The 17143-nt window shown below is 41.9% G+C and overlaps 1 protein-coding gene across 1 annotated transcript in view; it reads left to right on the top strand.

Annotated features, from left to right (window-relative positions):
- Positions 1-3096: 3096 nt before the first annotated feature.
- LOC108784715 (poly [ADP-ribose] polymerase 15-like) overlaps positions 3097-17143 on the top strand; it is a 22016-nt gene continuing 7969 nt past the window's right edge. Inside the window, exons 1-7 of the mRNA XM_018553595.1 lie at positions 3097-3211; positions 4438-4500; positions 7256-7429; positions 7578-7741; positions 11191-11311; positions 13617-13679; positions 16564-16736. Of these exons, the coding sequence (XP_018409097.1) occupies positions 3097-3211; positions 4438-4500; positions 7256-7429; positions 7578-7741; positions 11191-11311; positions 13617-13679; positions 16564-16736 (873 nt within the window). The remainder of the gene's footprint in view (positions 3212-4437; positions 4501-7255; positions 7430-7577; positions 7742-11190; positions 11312-13616; positions 13680-16563; positions 16737-17143) is intronic.

Here is a 17143-nt window from a genome sequence, read left to right as displayed (position 1 = left end):
CAAGTCTAAAAATAAAGTGATCTACGTAACTGCTGACCCCTAACTCCTACTCCCTCACTTGTTTTTAAACCTTTTATATTGGAGCATGAAAACATAACCTGAAGTCTACATTATCTCTTAACTTCATCTTTAACCCCTAACCTCTACTTAACATTACAACCTTAAAGTATACCTAACGCCGATACTTTTCTTTTTGCATGTAGGGTAGGGAGGAGTTACCTGTTTTGCTATCTGTGCCTCACTTGGGAGACAGATGATATCAATTAATTTGTTGTAAATTACAATATTGCTGTATAATAGGGATAGCCAACCTCGGCACACCAGCTGTTGTGAAACTACAGGTTCCATGACAGCCACAGGCATGCCTCCTAGAGGCAGAAGCATGATAGGATTTGTATTTTCACCACAGCTGGAGTGCTGAAGTTGCCTATCTCTGCTGTATATTATGAAACATAGGGATTTATATGTGTAATCTCTTAAAGTTACTAAAAGGTTCACTAAGAAAGTGTGCTAATCAAAATTATTAATATACAGATGATCACTAAAATCAATAATCAAATTAATGTTAAAGTGACACGAAACAAAACTACAAGCTCATGTTTAATTTACTAATTTGCATTGAAACCATAGTCCATCACAGGAGTGAGCTTGGAGCGGTGGCTACTTTACAACACGCATAGGGACCATGGGGGAACAAAAGTAGCCCCCCCTCCAGAAGGAAGGAAAGTTTCAGCACCAATTCAGAGACGATTTGAGCGTCTACAGCCGAGTGAGACACAAATAAGATACAGTTTTGTTTAATAGGTACTTGAATTTTTTTTTAAGATTTAACTCCTGAGTTTAGTGACACTTTAAATAACCAAAAAAAAGTTATACACTGTAGCCAGTACTTAGATTTGGCAGCATCATTACTTTTAATTTTTTAGGCTAAGAGGGTTTACATATTCTTAAAGGAACAGAATGAATGTCAGAATGTCTGATCCATAAATGCTTCTTCTTTACATGATTTGTTGTTTAAAGTGAACAGATTAAACACTTTAGTCAATCACTTCCATAATGCATATGTAAGGTGTTCTGAAATATGAACCCGCCTTGAAATCACGGTATATATGCACGCTAACCTGAAATTCCGAGCACATATGAGCAACTGTATGCAGGAGAAATGCACACAGACAATACTGGTAAAATAGTTGAACTTTGCTCACTGCGGAGTAAGATTTTATTTTCATTTTTCTAAAACAGGAAACGCGGTCTAGTAAGGGAAATGAAAAAAAAAAAAGTGATTTCCTGTCACTGAATAAGGTATGAAAAGAAAACTCAGATGGATGTTTTATTGTTCAACACAACATTTCACCTACCAGCCATTTTAGGTTTTTTAAAGCATAAAGCCTGAAAGAAAACAGAAAGTACAATTCTCCTATAACCTTTATAATCCAAAACAACCTGATCTGTGCATACCTCCAATGACTATTTCAATTTGTTAGTGCACCCACTGTTGCAGGATTGAACTGTAGTAACCATTATTAGTTATGACAGTGTATTACAGCGTCTTCCAGGACCAAGAACAGCTGCTGTGCTGAGCGGTTTCCGCTGTGCTGTTAAAAAACAAGAGGTCACACACTCAGCATGGTGGCCATTAAAAGAATGCCTAGTATTTTTCTCAATACATGATAGGCCTTCTCTGATTGGACAAGGGGCAGTGCTGTCACATCACCACCCCTCATCCAATCACGTACACATGTAGAAAAAAAATAAAGGGTACATTCAAGTCTTTTCTATAAAGTGTTAAATTTAACCACTGATAGCATTGGGATAGTAAAAATTTAACCAGATATAGTGGGTGTGGGCTTTCAAAAACACTCAGGGGTCTATTCACTAAGCTGCCCTAGGCAGCCGAGTGACTAATCGACCCCAAGTTATGTGAGCCGACCGCTGTTTGGCTTTTCACTTCAGGCTGGTACGGCTGATTCCACCCGTATATCTACCCGTATATATACCCGTATGCTTAGCATGTTCGGTCGACCCGAAGTCCAGAAGGAGTTCGACTCAGCCGATCCAAAATCCGGCAGGCTACTCGCTGCTGTTCGCTCTATTCTCATCGATGCCGAACAGCAGTGAGTAAATAGCCGAATGCCACTGAGCGGCATTTGGCTCGGCTGTTCTGCTTGGTCCCTCAGAGGCACCGAGCAGAACAGAAAAAGAGTGAAAAAAGTAAATAGAAAACGATTGTGCGTAGCTAGCAGTAACAGCTGGCTCCGCCAAACTGTTTTCTATTGGCCGGGCGGTTCTGCTGCCGTCAAAAAAAAAAAAAGAACACACCATAGGAATGCATAGCTAGATTCCTATTGGCTATTTTACTTTGCAATAGCCTGATGGAGAACTGCAGGTCCCCCTCTGCTGATTGACAGCAGCAGTGGGCGGGTGAAATAGCTAGTTTGCTATTGGCTATTGCAAATTGAAATAGCCTATAGGAATCTAGCTATGCATTCCTACGGTGATTTCTCTTCTTTTTTTTTTCTTCTGACGGCAGTTGGCAGCTCCGATGTCAGGAGAAAAAAAAAAAAACGAGCAGGGAAAGGTTTACTCTGCTCGATCGAGCAGAGTGAACCTTTCTGGGAGAAAGTGTTTCTCTCCGGGCGGCCGGGAGCCTATTAGACTCCCAGAGCGTTCGTGGGAGGAATGACAGATGGCGTCCCTGGTTAGCTGGTAACCGAGGATGCTGATCTCTAAAAGTGGGCTGAGCCCACCATTCGGCCAGCTTCGGCTTTCACCGCGGCTCAGTCGAGCCGAGGCATATGCCTTCGGCTTGACTGAGCCGCTCGGCCAACTTCGGGAGCTGTAGGGCTATAGTGAATAGCCCATACAGCAGCCCTTCAGTTCTCCTGAACCGAAGGGGTCCTGGGGCCGAAGCTAGCCGAAGGATCAGCCGAAGCTACGGCCAGATCCTTAGGCAGCTTAGTGAATAGACCCCTCCCTTTTTTTTGTATTATTAGGCATGCTTATGATAGTAAAACATAATGACTTTCATTCCTCACAAAATAACGTGCAGTATATTTCTTACTGTAGATTATGAAAACTGCAGTCTAAAGGGATACCATGCTTGAGGTTGTGGTGGGTAACACTTCTGTGAAGGTGAAAACAGGGGACATTACTACTGAATCCACAGATGCCATAGTCAATCTAAACAATGGAACTTTGAACCAAAACTTCGGTAAGTATTACATGGTCTTAGTATATGTCTTCATATACTAAGCTCCAACCTATAGATTCCAGAAATGTGCCTGTTCATACATTGCAATAAGCTTTTTTAATCTAGTATTGATCCTTAAAGTGTATTTCCCCTTTTGCAGACAAACTGGAATAATGCCTGCTTTATATTTGTTACATACTTTCAACATAGAATAACTAACATAAAAAATATTTTAAAATTGCTGATTACATATTACACGCTCTATTCTAAAAGAAAAGTTGTGTAAACGGAATCTTCCTCTTGAATACAAGCGGGGTGTGGAGCTAATCTTTGACCCAATTAACCCTGTCTGTACTGTGCTGACAGATCTCATTATCAGTTGAAAACTAGATATGATCAATGTCCTAAAGAAGGGTATACACAGTTAGAATTCCGAACAAATGAAATGCATTTTGGAACGTTTGTTAATTTATGCGGTGAAATCAATGATCGATTTCGACCGCAATGACTAAAAGATTCGAACGAGCATGTTAGAAAATGTTTCTTGATCAAACCAAATTCTGACAGTGGATGTGGTTTTCTTTAGGGAAACGCCATTCATTCCAAACTTGAATGATAAATGAAAATCAAACAAAATTTCCAACAACAATCAAATAGTTAACAAAGGGGGGGGGGGGAGATCTAAAACAATTGTAGGAAGCTCAGTCTATCCCTGGTCTTTCTATAGGGACCGTCAGAGTTTCCTGTCCGCTGCTCAACACAGGCTGAAGAGGTCTAAGGTCTCCAAGAAGCCTTCAATTATCTTTAAAGGAGTTGTAAAGTCCCAGCATATACTCTCCTTTTATAACATCAGCATTGTAATAGGAATACATACAAGAGTTGCTTTTGATAATACAATAAAAGCTTATTTAAAAAAAAATCCCTTTTGGGTAATAAGAGCTGCCTTCCCTCTGCCCATCACTATGATGGCTGGCCCCACAGGCCAATAGTGTGGTGCAGAGGCCCAGAGGGGAAGGCCATGTTTTTGACCAAGGAGTCTGATAAATATTTTGCATTACAGAATGTCTTGCAATTGATGGCACCTTGAACAAATAATAGCTAAGGTTAGTTCCCATGCATGCCGCATGCCTACTATTTGGAACCATTAGCATTCTTTTCTACTTCAATGTCACTTCAGGTTCACTTTAACGGATTGCTCCAGCCTGACAACACCGAGATCACTGACTCTCTTTAATTTAACTTTTCAGGTGTATCCAAAGAAATACTGGCTGCAGCTGGGGATACTGTACAGAAAGAATGTGCCAGTTTAGGTATGGCCAAGTCAGACAAATACTTGTATGTTGTAATGGCTACCATTTTTCTTTCTATTTTGTCTATTGATGACTTGCTCCCTCTTGGATTCTTAATCGGGGCATATGAAAAATTTAAAGGGAATATGTTATCAATCAAAACACCATCTGGAATCTGCTATGGGCCCTGGGTGTGAGAGGTTTTTGCATCATCAGGGGACCAGTTCCAAGAACCCAGAAGAGATAGTCGGCCTCCTGATGACATAAGTAAAAAAGATGGGAGTATGGGACCACAGTCTAAATCAGAAAAAACTATTGATCCCCCATCCACGCAAACAGAATAGATGGGGAAATCCCCCCCCCCCATAGGCTATTGATAGGCTATTGTATTCTAACCAGGTGTGATGCAACAGAATACCTGAACTGTGACTATGTAAATCCTTGCTTCTCCTGGGTATGGATCTCAAATGCAGAGTATGCATTCCAGGTGGAAGGACAGAGATCAGTTATGCAGCTCGGTCTCTGGTGCCCTCTATTTGTAGAGGCTGAGAGGGAGCTGCTTCACATCATACCCCGTGTGTAGATGTGGGGAACACAGACAATCATAGGTTAGCTAAGTGGCTATGGTAAATGCTGGAACCTCCAGTCTGGGACAATTGGAGATGGTAGTCTCATAAAAAGTTAGGCAGTCTCCCTGGCCACCAGCACAACAGCTAATATCAAGCAGGGTTAATGGCTATTAGCAACCAGCAGTAGTTAACATGCAAAGTCCATGAAGTTCAGCACAACAGATATATCAAGCAGGGTTAATGGCTATTAGCAGCAGTAGTAGATAACATGCAAAGTCAATGGAGTACAAGTTCTATTTAGAATCCACAGTATCAGATGGGTCCTAGCCCATATACTTGCGGTTAGTGAGGAGTCTCTATCTAGCAGGGAGAATCAGAGAGAGGTGCTGTGTCCTGGGATATTCGGTCTGGATGGGAGGCAAGGAGGACAACTGATTGATCAGCGTCCTGCTACAACCAACAGTAGGACACTGATCAATTAGTGAGCAGAGGCTTTAAGTCGACTGCTCGATCGAGATGGGGCGGAGTCCCGAGGCACGCTTGCGCAGGTTGGACTTCCAGCCTGGAGGTGAGAGGGGGCGGAGTCCCAAGGCGGACCGCAACCCGGAACGACCCTTACAGACTACAGCGGATTGGCCACACTCAGCTCGGCGAAGAATTTTTGGACTGGCTCCTGACAAAAGTTGATTGTGGCCTGACAGGTGTTTCGTTTTGTGGACCTTCCCAGTCACTTTTACCATTATACCGGGCTAGTGGCAACTGTAACTTGGCTATAGCACTTATGCAGTAGATCTCCCTGAAGAACTGTGAAATCCCAGCAGGAGACTTAACACCACCCTCGCTCTTCTCAACAGAAAACTCAATTTTGGTTAAACTTGTTATAAAGTAAATGTATAAATATGGCCATACACCTATAGATTTTCTGCAGATGTTCTATGGTCAGATGGAAAAAGTGCAACAGATTTCTGCATCTACTCTAAACTGTGTGGATGGAGGAATCTCCCACTGGGCCAAGCTTCAGTATCTTTCTAGTCGGCCCCGCTGGCTCTCAAAATACCTGAACAATGCCTGCATCCAATCAGGTTGTTCAGGTATTTTGACAGCCAGCGGGGCCGACTAGCAAGATACTGAAACTTGGCCTAGTGGGGGATTCCTCCATCCACACAGTTTAGCGTAGATGGAGGAATCTGTTGCACTTTTTCTGACCATAGAAAATCTGCAGATAATCTTTAGGTGTATGGCCAGCCTTAGACTACTCTGTCCAAAGAGTGAAAACGTTGCTCTGTGATCTCACTGCTGAACAAATAGATGTTTTGCCCTATTGCAGGAAGTGGTAAAATACCAAATCTATTGGCAGGATCAACAGGTGATAAAACTATTACGAGGGGAACCCTGTAAATACCTGCTGGATTATTGCTAGTTACCCACAGCATGATCAATGTGATTTTGCCCATTTTTATACTTTAAAGCAAACCCTTCCCATGATAAATATGGGGGCAGACATTATTGATCATCTTCACAAGATGCTAGTTACCTGGCAATTACATTGACTCACTGGATTCAGTTCTGTATATGTCACTGAACTGATAGTTGTAGAGATGAGGAGAGGGGTGTTCTGTAGTCCTAATACACTCACTGTCCTACGGTGAAAACTTTGTTCCTCCATAATGCAGTACAGTGAGTAAGCATCTTCATCCTAGGACAGGAAATGTGTTAGGACTACGGAGGTGTTCTGTATGTTCTGCGTTCTGTCATGCATAACACACTTCCTGCCCTAGGGTGACAACGCATTTTCATAGATACATTATGATTAGTAAGTGTTGTCCCCCTGGGACAGGAAGTGTCTCACTGGCAGGTCACTATGTACAAAAAAAAAAAGCCTTAAAAGAAAACAAATGCAGCCACCACATCTAAGGGCTGGTAAGCTGCAATATATTACATTTTCCTTTCCTGGGTTTAATTGTAACTTAAAGTGTAACACCACAGGTATCCTGATTATGACAATATGTTAACCAGTTGACATCCGCGGTGTTAAACCCCCTTCCCATCCAGGCCATTTTTCAGTATTCAGCGCTGCGGTACTTTAACTGACATTTATTCCGTTGCCAGAAGTCTGTATAGCTCAGCAAATCAATCACCAGAGAAAATTGCACAAGTATTATATCATAAAAATACAATTTATAGCCCATTTACATTCATTATTTCAGGTACCCTCGGCAGTGATGAATACGCTGTAACTGAAGCTGGAAAGCTTAAGTGTAAAAAGATTATCCACTTAGTAGATGTAACATCATCGAGAATTGTGGAGTCGATGAAGCGAGCTCTGAAGGCATGTGATGAACACAAAATTAGAACCGTTAGTCTTCCAGCATTCGGAACAGGTAAAGCAATGCAAGCAAATAATAATGAAGCTTTGTTATGCTAAACATTCTATCTATCACAAACCAAAATGTAAAAAAAAAGTTTTGGCAAGAGATACACTCAAAAGAAATTTGTCTCGTAGCTCATGGTCTACTTCTCTTTTTTTAGGAACAGCTAGTTTGGATCCTCAGTCATCCATTAAATTAATCTTTGAAGGCCTTGAAGGGTACCTGACTGAAGTTGGCACATCGACCATCATTTTAGAGATTACCATTGTTGTGAACAAGCAGGATGTCTATGAGGGGTATATGACGTTTTTTCATAATTACCAGGTAAGCTTTCCAATTCTGTCACAAGTGTTTCATCAGATAGCTGTCATAACTCACAAATTTGTCTATGGGCTATGGTCAGCTGAGAGCTTTCCACGTTTGAGGTTCATGTCTACTATCTATTCAAATGAGGGGAACCATCTACCAAAAATGTTGTATACCTAGAAAGATCAAAACATTAAAGTGACATTAAGGGCAAAAGTCCCCTCCCCCCCACAGTAATAATGTAAGTACTTACCTTAAATGATGTCTCTTAATCCGATCATTTTCTTTTTTAGTGTAGTTTTTAGCTGTCCCTCCAGCGCTGGTGCGGGTCTCCGATCCAGCGCTGACTCCTCTGTCCTCCTCTCCTCTGATGTCCCACGGAGTCTGTGCGGGTGCACGCTGCTCCATAGACTTACCTTGTGTCTCTCCTTGTCTCCCGGCTGAACATCTGAACTGCGCATGCTCCCGTCCCAAGATAAATTTTCAGATGATCGGACGGGAGCGTGCGGCGGAGACACAGGTAAGTATTAAAGGAGAACTATGAGATGAGTGATTTCCACTCACCTCATAGTTCTAAGCCGACCTGTGACAATGAGACTGTCACAGGTCGGCTCAGTAGATCGGGAGGTGAGCGAACACATACCGGGTTCGCTCACCTCTCGATCCTGTCACGGCTCTCTGCCGTGACAGGGGGAGGGCTGGATTCCCCTCTCCCCACTCCGATCTGCCAGCGCTGACTGGCGGAACGGACGGGGGAGGGGGCGGGTACAGCTGGCTCTGCCTTTAGATAGGCAGAGCCAGCTGTCACTCACGCAGCTGGGCGGATCCCGTCATCTACGTCGGGATCCGCTCCAGGTGCGGCGTCTCAGTATAACTTGCAGTATACTGAGCTTAGGGTAACGGTAGGACGCTAGTTTGTGTCCTCCCGTTACCCTAAGGAGAACTATGGGGAAAATCACTCACCCCATAGTTCTCCTTTAACCCTTTTGAAAAAGCTATTTTTTTCCCCATTTTTTTTATCGTTTTGCATATGTTTACTGCTTGCTAGCAGTAGATATATGCAAAAACAAATGAGGGTTTATTAACCCTTTAATGTTCAAACTTTACGTTTTATTTTAAATTGCTGGAGCTCTCATGTGACCTTATTAATGTCAAACCAGCTAGCTGATATGCTGAGCAATTCCTAACAGAAGATCACAGCAGCAATAGATCACAGCACATATAAATGGGTATCTCTTAGCAAAGATACATATACACACATATACTGTATACTGTATATACAGTCTTTTCTGTACTAAATGAATACAAAACATCAGTACAAGCAAGTAAAAAATATTTTAAATATTGTATGTTTGTATAAATATTGCGTTATATGTATAAATATTTTATGAACTAGATAGACAAAGAAGTAAGGATTTAAAAAAACAAAGATATTATTTAGGGACTGTAAAGCCTTTTTGTGTATATACTATACTTTCATTCTTTTCAATGAAATTTGCTCAAAAGAGGTTATTGTTCACAGAACTAAAGCTCAAATTTACACACACAAGTGAGGAAGGCAACTCCATCTCGCTCCCTTTCCTGGAGATTAACCCCTTCCCAACCAATGACGGAATTATTCTGTCACAATCTTTCTGTAAAGACCAGTGATGGAATCATTCTGTCATGTGGGAAAATAAGCGCTGCTTCATTGAGGGACCTGCGCTCTTGGGGTTGATGCTGTTGCTGGGTCCCTCGGTGTCCGAAGCAGACCCTCAACAGCAAATTAGGGTGTCCCAGCACTGTGATCACTGCGATACTGTTACAGCTACTGTTACTGATCTGGCTTGCAGGTCACTGTGTTGTGGAGCCATAAGCCGGATCAGTGTGCTATAAAAGATTCCAAGTAGCTCGGAAGAGAATACAGTGTCTCCTCAGAATACTAAACATCCAAAGCCCCTGTAAATAAAAAAAAATAACCCCAGTTTAAAAAAGTTTTAAATTGTTTTACAAATTTAAAAAAAGGAAAAAAGTTAAACTAAAATGTTTTATAAAAAAAAGATAGTGCCGAGGAGGCTATTAAAGTTAGGAGACAAACATACCAAATTCTAAAATCGTTCAACACTAAAATTGTATTTCACTCCTTGTATTTTGTGACCTATAACTCCCAAAATAAACTGAAATCCCAGACATATGATATATTCTATAAAACAGGACAAGTAAAATAATTTATTATGTTAGGTACACTAATTATGTACACATTAATATTGCCAAAACTGTGAGAAAGTGTGTTTACAAAAAAAAAAATATATAAGAATTTATATATGCATATGTCACATCAAATTAAAGCCCATTTTGTCCTTTAACCACTTGAAGACCAGGCATTTAGACCCAGTTCCTGGCCAGGCCATTTTTCAGTATTCAGAGCTGCGATACTTTGACTGACGTTTATTCCGTCATGCAACGCTGTACTGAAATTAATTTTATACCATTTTTTGGGGACAGATAGAGCTTTCTTTTGGTTTTAATTTTTTTTTCCCCACTAAACTGTATTGCTATCACAAACGGGGGCTAATAAAACCCCCCTATGGGATAGCAAAATATGTGACAGGTCCTCTTTATGGAGACATCAGGGGTCTTCGTTTTTTTACTCCAGCCGGCCCGCAGGCAGTTAAAAAACAGTATATAATATGTGTAGGTGCAATGATTGAGGAAAATGGAAATTATGGTTCAACAAACACATAGCAAAAATGACAAAATTGCTCAGTTTCCCAGGAACTAAAACATTTTCTGAAGCTGTCACTAAGTAGTTAAATTAGAAAGTGACAGTCTGAATGAAAGAAGTTTCTCCTTTGCTCTTCTTTTTTTTCAGATTTTTCAATTTTTTGGTACTTTTATTTGCAAAGTGAAGATGTAATATAAATAGTTAAAAAAATATCTGTTCAAAGTAATTAACTTAAAAGAAATTGTAAAAACCAATTGTAAAATCAAAACAATTTTCGTTTACCTTTAAACTTCTACAACAGCCCACAAGATGGTGCAAAAACCTCAGTCCATCACCTAGCACACTACAATCCTTTCCAGAGAGAAACATGGAGGATACCATTGCTGAGCACTTTATCCTAAAATACCAGCTGCCTGGCTGTCATACTGATCCTCCTACTTTAGTACCGTTAGTCTCTAAACAGAGCAAATATGTACTTTTCTGATCTGCATACTCATTCCAGGTCAGTGGCTTAGAAAGTAGTGAGGCCAGAGACATCAAAGTCAGCTAGCATTTTCAGAAGTAGGTGAGCAAAGACAGACTTCATATTCCTCTTTGGAAAGGTATACTTTAATACAAAAAACAAAAACATACAAATGGGTGCACAGTCTACCATGGTACCATTATGTAGGCCATCTTTGACAAGCTCCCTTTAAATAATGTCCTCTTTTTATGTAGAACTATATTTACACTGATTTATTTTATTGTTATTTTTCTTATTCAGACGAATTATTCTTATTTCAAGGCTAATGGAAAAGCCATAGTATTAAACAAAGGCGACATCACTAATCAATCTGTGGAGTGCATTTTGAACTTAACAAACTCATCTCTAAATCAGTCTACGGGTAAGTATATTGACAGGGAGGAGACAGGCATAGCGTGAATGCCATTGTGTGCAGATGTGTCCGGTATGGCAGATTCCAAAAAGGGAAAATTACAGAGCACCATATTGGTGGTAACAGAGACAAGATAAGTCTCTTTTAAAAATTACTAGAAAGGAAAGGATAGAGAACTGGCTACGGGAACGGGTCCAGAGAGTATCTGTAAATGGCACCTTTTCGGACTGGGCTAGTGTAATGAGCGGTGTGCCTCAAGGATCTGTGCTGGGTCCGATACTGTTCAACCTATTCATTAATGACATCGGGGAGGGAATAAATAGCCATGTTTCCGTGTTTGCGGACGATACAAAAATAGGGAGGGTACTAGAAACGGATCGTGACAATATAACATTGCAGGAGGACCTGGATAAAATAGGGGAGTGGGCAATACTATGGCAGATGAGGTTTAATTTCGATAAATGCAAAGTAATGTACTTTGGACATAAAAATAAACAAATAGGCTATACAATCATGGGTATGCCGCTAGGGAAGTCAGAAATAGAAAAAGATTTGGGGGTCATTGTAGACCACAAACTGAATGGTAGCTTGCAGTGCCAAGCTGCGGTAAACAAAGCTAGCAGGGTCTTGTCCTGTATTAAGAAGGGGATGTATTGCAGGGACAAGTCTATAATTGTGCCTCTATATAGATCGTTGGTTTGGCCACATCTGGAGTACGCTGTCCAGTTTTGGTCGCCGGTACTGAGAAGGGATGTCCTTGAACTGGAGAGAGTCCAGCGGAGGGGAACAAAACTAATTAGGGGAATGGAGGACCAGAGCTATGAGACAAGGCTTCTGACCTTAAACATGTTTATGCTGGAATTTAGGAGATTAAGGGGGATCTGATTTTCATGTACAAGATGTTCAATGGTGACAGCAACATTGGCAACAAACTGTTTGAGATTACCTCCATTACAAAGACTAGAGGCCACCACCTAAAGTTGGTGGAGAAAATATTCCAGCACAATGGGCGAAGAGGGTTCTTTACAGTAAGAGAGTTTAAGGTCTGGAACTCACTGCCATCGGCAGTGATTTCAGCCAAGAGTGTAGATTTGTTCAAGAAACGTTTGGACAATTTCTAGAGGGACCGTAATATCCAGGGATACCAGTATCCCTAAGAATGAGATGATGCTTGGACCTATATGGGTTGGACTTGATGGACGTATGTCTTTATTCAACCCCAAATACTACGTAACTATATGAAAGTCAGGGTGTTGGCTATAGCTACCATGCCCCAGAAGTGCTGCACCGTAGACAGTAAAAAAGGAGGTATGCTTGCATTTCTTTTTGGCATGCAATGCAAGCTGGGTATTCCACCAAGATGGAAGGAGGGAGGGTTTGCCTGCTATCAGGTAGCGTGACCATCTGCAGAACATGAATTTAATAGATATAGAAAATATATAAATGGAGCACTCACAACCAAAAGAGCCACTGATCGTATGATTGGTCTCTCCTAGCCTGTCAAGGTCATACAGTTCCATAGCTGCCCCCAAAGCACTTATTGACCTACCAGTGGTGACCAATTAACTGACTGCCACACTGAATTTATCAACTTTGGGAGAGAGGTTAGGGCACAGGACACCCCTAGGATCATAGCAGACTCCGATGGAAGAAAACTTACTCTCAGCCTTCTTGGGTTGAGAGCCTCTAAGCTGACCCAGCATCCTAAAAACTTAAGTTACTGGCTGTAGATCAGTTAAAGTAGCAGTAAATTCCTCAGGTAAACACCACACTTCAGGCAAGGTCCTAGCTATGCTTTAGCTTTTTTGGCACCTGTATATGAAATTCCTCCTTGAGTTCCCTTCTGGGTATAATTCCACTCCTCTTGGTAAAACCACATCCAGCAGGAGGCCTGGGGGGAAGAGAGCTTCTGGCAGGTCCTTTCTAATATCTATATTCTTTCCCAGCTTGCACCACTGTCAATAAACATCTTGGTGGTTGGCCAGGAAGACATAAATATTCATCACTCAGTAATATTGTATCTTCTTGATCTATTGCCAGGGGCACTCCCCAGAAGCAGGCAGAAGCAAACAATAGCACTGAGCTTAGGGAAACCTATAGAAAGCTGAACTAACCCCTCTAGAGTCCATTTGAAGAAGAACTCTTCTAGACAATGGGTATATAAATGTTGTACCATTTTAAATCTAACACTAGTAAATATGTGAAAACAAAAAAGATAAATATTATTCTCAAATATATATCTAATGAGGAACTGTGTTAATTAGGATGGTAGACTTTCATTTTTGTATTTTTTAACTTTTTGTTGTGTTTTCAGGTGTGTCCAAAGCCATTTTGAATGCTGCAGGGGATGCGGTAAAGGATGAATGCAAAAGCATTGGTACGTTTTTATACTGTTGATGATGAATTAATGTACATTTGTGGATGTGTTTTCTAAATATAGTTATACTGGGAAATTTCCAAAGGGGACACAGTCTTAAAGCACAGTTTTTGTAGAGTAGGTAAGAGTTAGAACGTCTAAAAATATGTTGTTGTCCTGGTGACAACACCTCCTTGCATTTGTTGTTTGGGCATAACATGAATGTATGAAAAAAAACCCCGTGGGATCAAAGACAGAAATAAAAAAGCCATTTTAACTGTGCCCCACTGTATTTACTATGTTTTTTAGAGAGCCATGTACTTGAAAGCTGACTACAAGAGTACAGCTACACGTGCATAAGAACAGCATCCTGTACCTCCAAGTAGTAAGCTCAGAGATGCAAACTGACTATTATTATTATTACTACAGGTATTTATCTAGCGCCAGCAATTTACGCAGTGCTTTACATAGTTGCACTTTCACATCAGTCCCTGCCCTCAAGGAGCTTACAATCTAATGTCCCTATCTCGCATACATACATACATACCGGGCCTCTCTCCTCCAGGCTGCTCTGTAGCTGCAGTGGCTGAGGAGGAGAAGAGCCGGTTCAGCTGCCTCTCTAACTGCCCGCTTCAACGATCGAGCTCCTTAGCAGCCACCTGCAGCTTCCTCCGCCCATTTCTTCTGCTATGGACTGGAGGTCTTTATGTCTCTATAGGTCTCGATCTATGTGCACTGTAAGTCTCTGCACTCTGCGTCACTCCACTGACCCCCGCACTCTGCGTCACAGTTTTAGAAAAACTGTCACATGACACTAAAAAAAAGGTATTGGTAATTGAAATCTGTGATTACTTGAGGAAAGGTATCTGTACTTGGTGTAGAAAAAATTATATTGGTGGATCTCTACTCCCGTCCATACCCGTACCAAGGTACCGACACGTAGTAATATGGATAGGAGGTAGAGTTAATTCCCTATAAGTACAGTGCATAGGGCGCCGGGGAGGGGTGCAAAAATGCACCTTTGCCTGTATAGGCAAAAATTCTTGCACCTTCCCTTCCTACCAGCATGTCTTTGGAGTGACTACAACAGCATGGATCTGCTTTCATACCTGGCATTGTTCAGACTTAAAAAGGAAAAGAGGTGAACTGAAAGAATCACCAGGTATTTTGTAGCAAATTAATATATGAATAATATATGAATAATATGTGATGAGGATGAGCTGATCAGCATAAAAAATGGTACCGGATTTAACTCAAAAATTAATTCCTCAAACATTTTTGAGTTTAATCCGGTACCATTTATTTAGTCTCTGGACTTGGTAACGCACTGGACTCTGCACTTAGTAACGCACTGTACTCTGGACTTAGTAACATTTGAGGCCCTGCAGAACCCACCTAAGATTCTGCAGAGCCCACCTGAGACCCTGTACAGTCCTCCTGAGAGTGACCCTGCAAAGCACACCATAGATCCTGCACAGCCCATTTGAGACTCTCTATGGAGGGCTCTGCAGGGTCCCTTTCCCTGCACATGCAGCTCCTTACCTGCCGCTGCTGGAGCCTGGCCTCTCACGCCGCAGGACCAGTGCTGCTGTGGCCCACCATCTCCCGCCATCGGAAAGGCGCTGACAGGGCCTGGCCACTTCCACCACTGAACCAGCGCTGCTGGGCCCCGGTCTCCTTCACCCCCACTTCTGTTAGTGGGCTGGGGGGCCTGGGCCTTCCAAGCTGCCCAGGCCCCTTACATGGGTATCAGCCGTACCCCCCCTGATGACAGCCCTGAATATGACATATAAGGCATTCTGTTCATTAACAGAATATTTATTTTCTACAGGTTCACTGAAATTAAATGGCATTGCAATAACAAGTGGAGGAAAGCTTCAATGTAAAAAAATCATGCATACTGTTGGACCAGTTGAGGTGAAACACTATGAGGAATTTATTCATAAAATTCTGCTTGAATGTTGCAAAAACAGCACTAAAAGTTTAGCAATTCCAGCCATTGGAACAGGTATGATCAAATAGTTTGTAAATGTAATAATCAGTCAATAGGCAGCTAATTTTATTACATGTAGCGATGGGAACACTGATTGTTTGGGAAAATACCGGATCTGCTATTTGTTATATTGACTATGGAGGCTCCAGCTGGACTAACGGTTATCAGGGGTGATTGGGTGCGTGGGTAGACCAGTAATACAGTCTGGTTTTGACAGAGATGGCAGTAACGGCTATCCCCTTTCCACTAATATTCATGCCATAAACAGGCCAGCAATACAAGACATACTGTATGTGTAAAACTGTTTAGTATGCCTATATGTAATGTTACACAATAAGGTGAATTATCTGTGTCACCAGCAGGTAACAAAAGGCTCTAGCAGCATTTGGTCCTCTCCAGTGACTCTGAAGATGTGAATGTTACACTGTAGAAACCATAAGGGTCGGTTCACACCACAAACTCCACAAGTAGTATTTTTGCAGAGCGCACTGGACCGGAACGCAAGCACTAATGTGCCTGTGTTCCGGTGGCGGGCGATCACACTGCGGGCGGGGGGCATGGCTGCGGTGCCATTGACTTGGCCCACTGGGCCAAGCTTCAGTATCTTACTTGTCAAAATACTTGAAAAATCTGATTGGATGCAGGCATTGTTCAGGTGTTTTGAGAGCCACCGGGAGTGACTAGCAAGATACTGAAGCTTGGCCCAGGGGGAGATTCCTCCATCCACACAGTTTAGTGTATATGGAGGAATCTGTTGCACTTTTTCCATCTGACCATAGAAAATCTGCAGATAATCTATAGGTGTATGGCGAGCTTTGGAGATAAGCAGCTGAGAGGCTTGTTACATTTCAACATGAAAATTATGCATCAGTCTGGTAGCAAGCTCTGACTTTGTATGTATCATCTTTTTAGGTATCGCTAGTGTTCAGCCAGAAGACTCTATCAAAGCTATACTGAGCGCTATTCTGAGGTACTTGGAAAAGCCATCAACCATAACTCTTGAATCTGTCAGCATAGTTGTTCTCCAAGAAGATGTTTACAAGTCGTATCTCAAGTTTTTTCTAGAAAACAGGACTGAACTGCAGGTGACTATAAACACATTAAACAGGAACTGCACTGCCCCTTGTATTTTATTTTTTACCCCTCATACGTTTTGTGCAGCATTGTCCTTAAATCACATACTCACCTGGCCAGCAGATCCAGCATTGTGCCATTGTTTAGATAACACAGTGCGGTTCTAGCGCTTTCATCTTGGTGCTCCTTGGTCATCAGGAGCTGGATGCCTCTTCTGGGTTCAGACGGCCAGCCCCTGAGGATGCATGCAGCTTCACCCACCTGCCCCTCTGTGTTCCCCTATGTCATTCTTACTTAGACAAGGTGGCGGAGGGGTGGGAGGGGAAGGCAAGGCTGGAATAAAAAAGTTAGAAAAAGTAAAAAAAAGTAAAAAAAATAATTTCTGCTGGTGCTGCAGGGGGAGAGAGGGGCGGGGGGG

Source organism: Nanorana parkeri, unplaced genomic scaffold (genome assembly GCF_000935625.1).
Source record: "Nanorana parkeri isolate BGI_ZX_2015 unplaced genomic scaffold, ASM93562v1 scaffold125, whole genome shotgun sequence".
Lineage (NCBI taxonomy): Eukaryota > Metazoa > Chordata > Amphibia > Anura > Dicroglossidae > Nanorana > Nanorana parkeri.
This window is presented reverse-complemented; position numbering and strand designations above follow the sequence as displayed.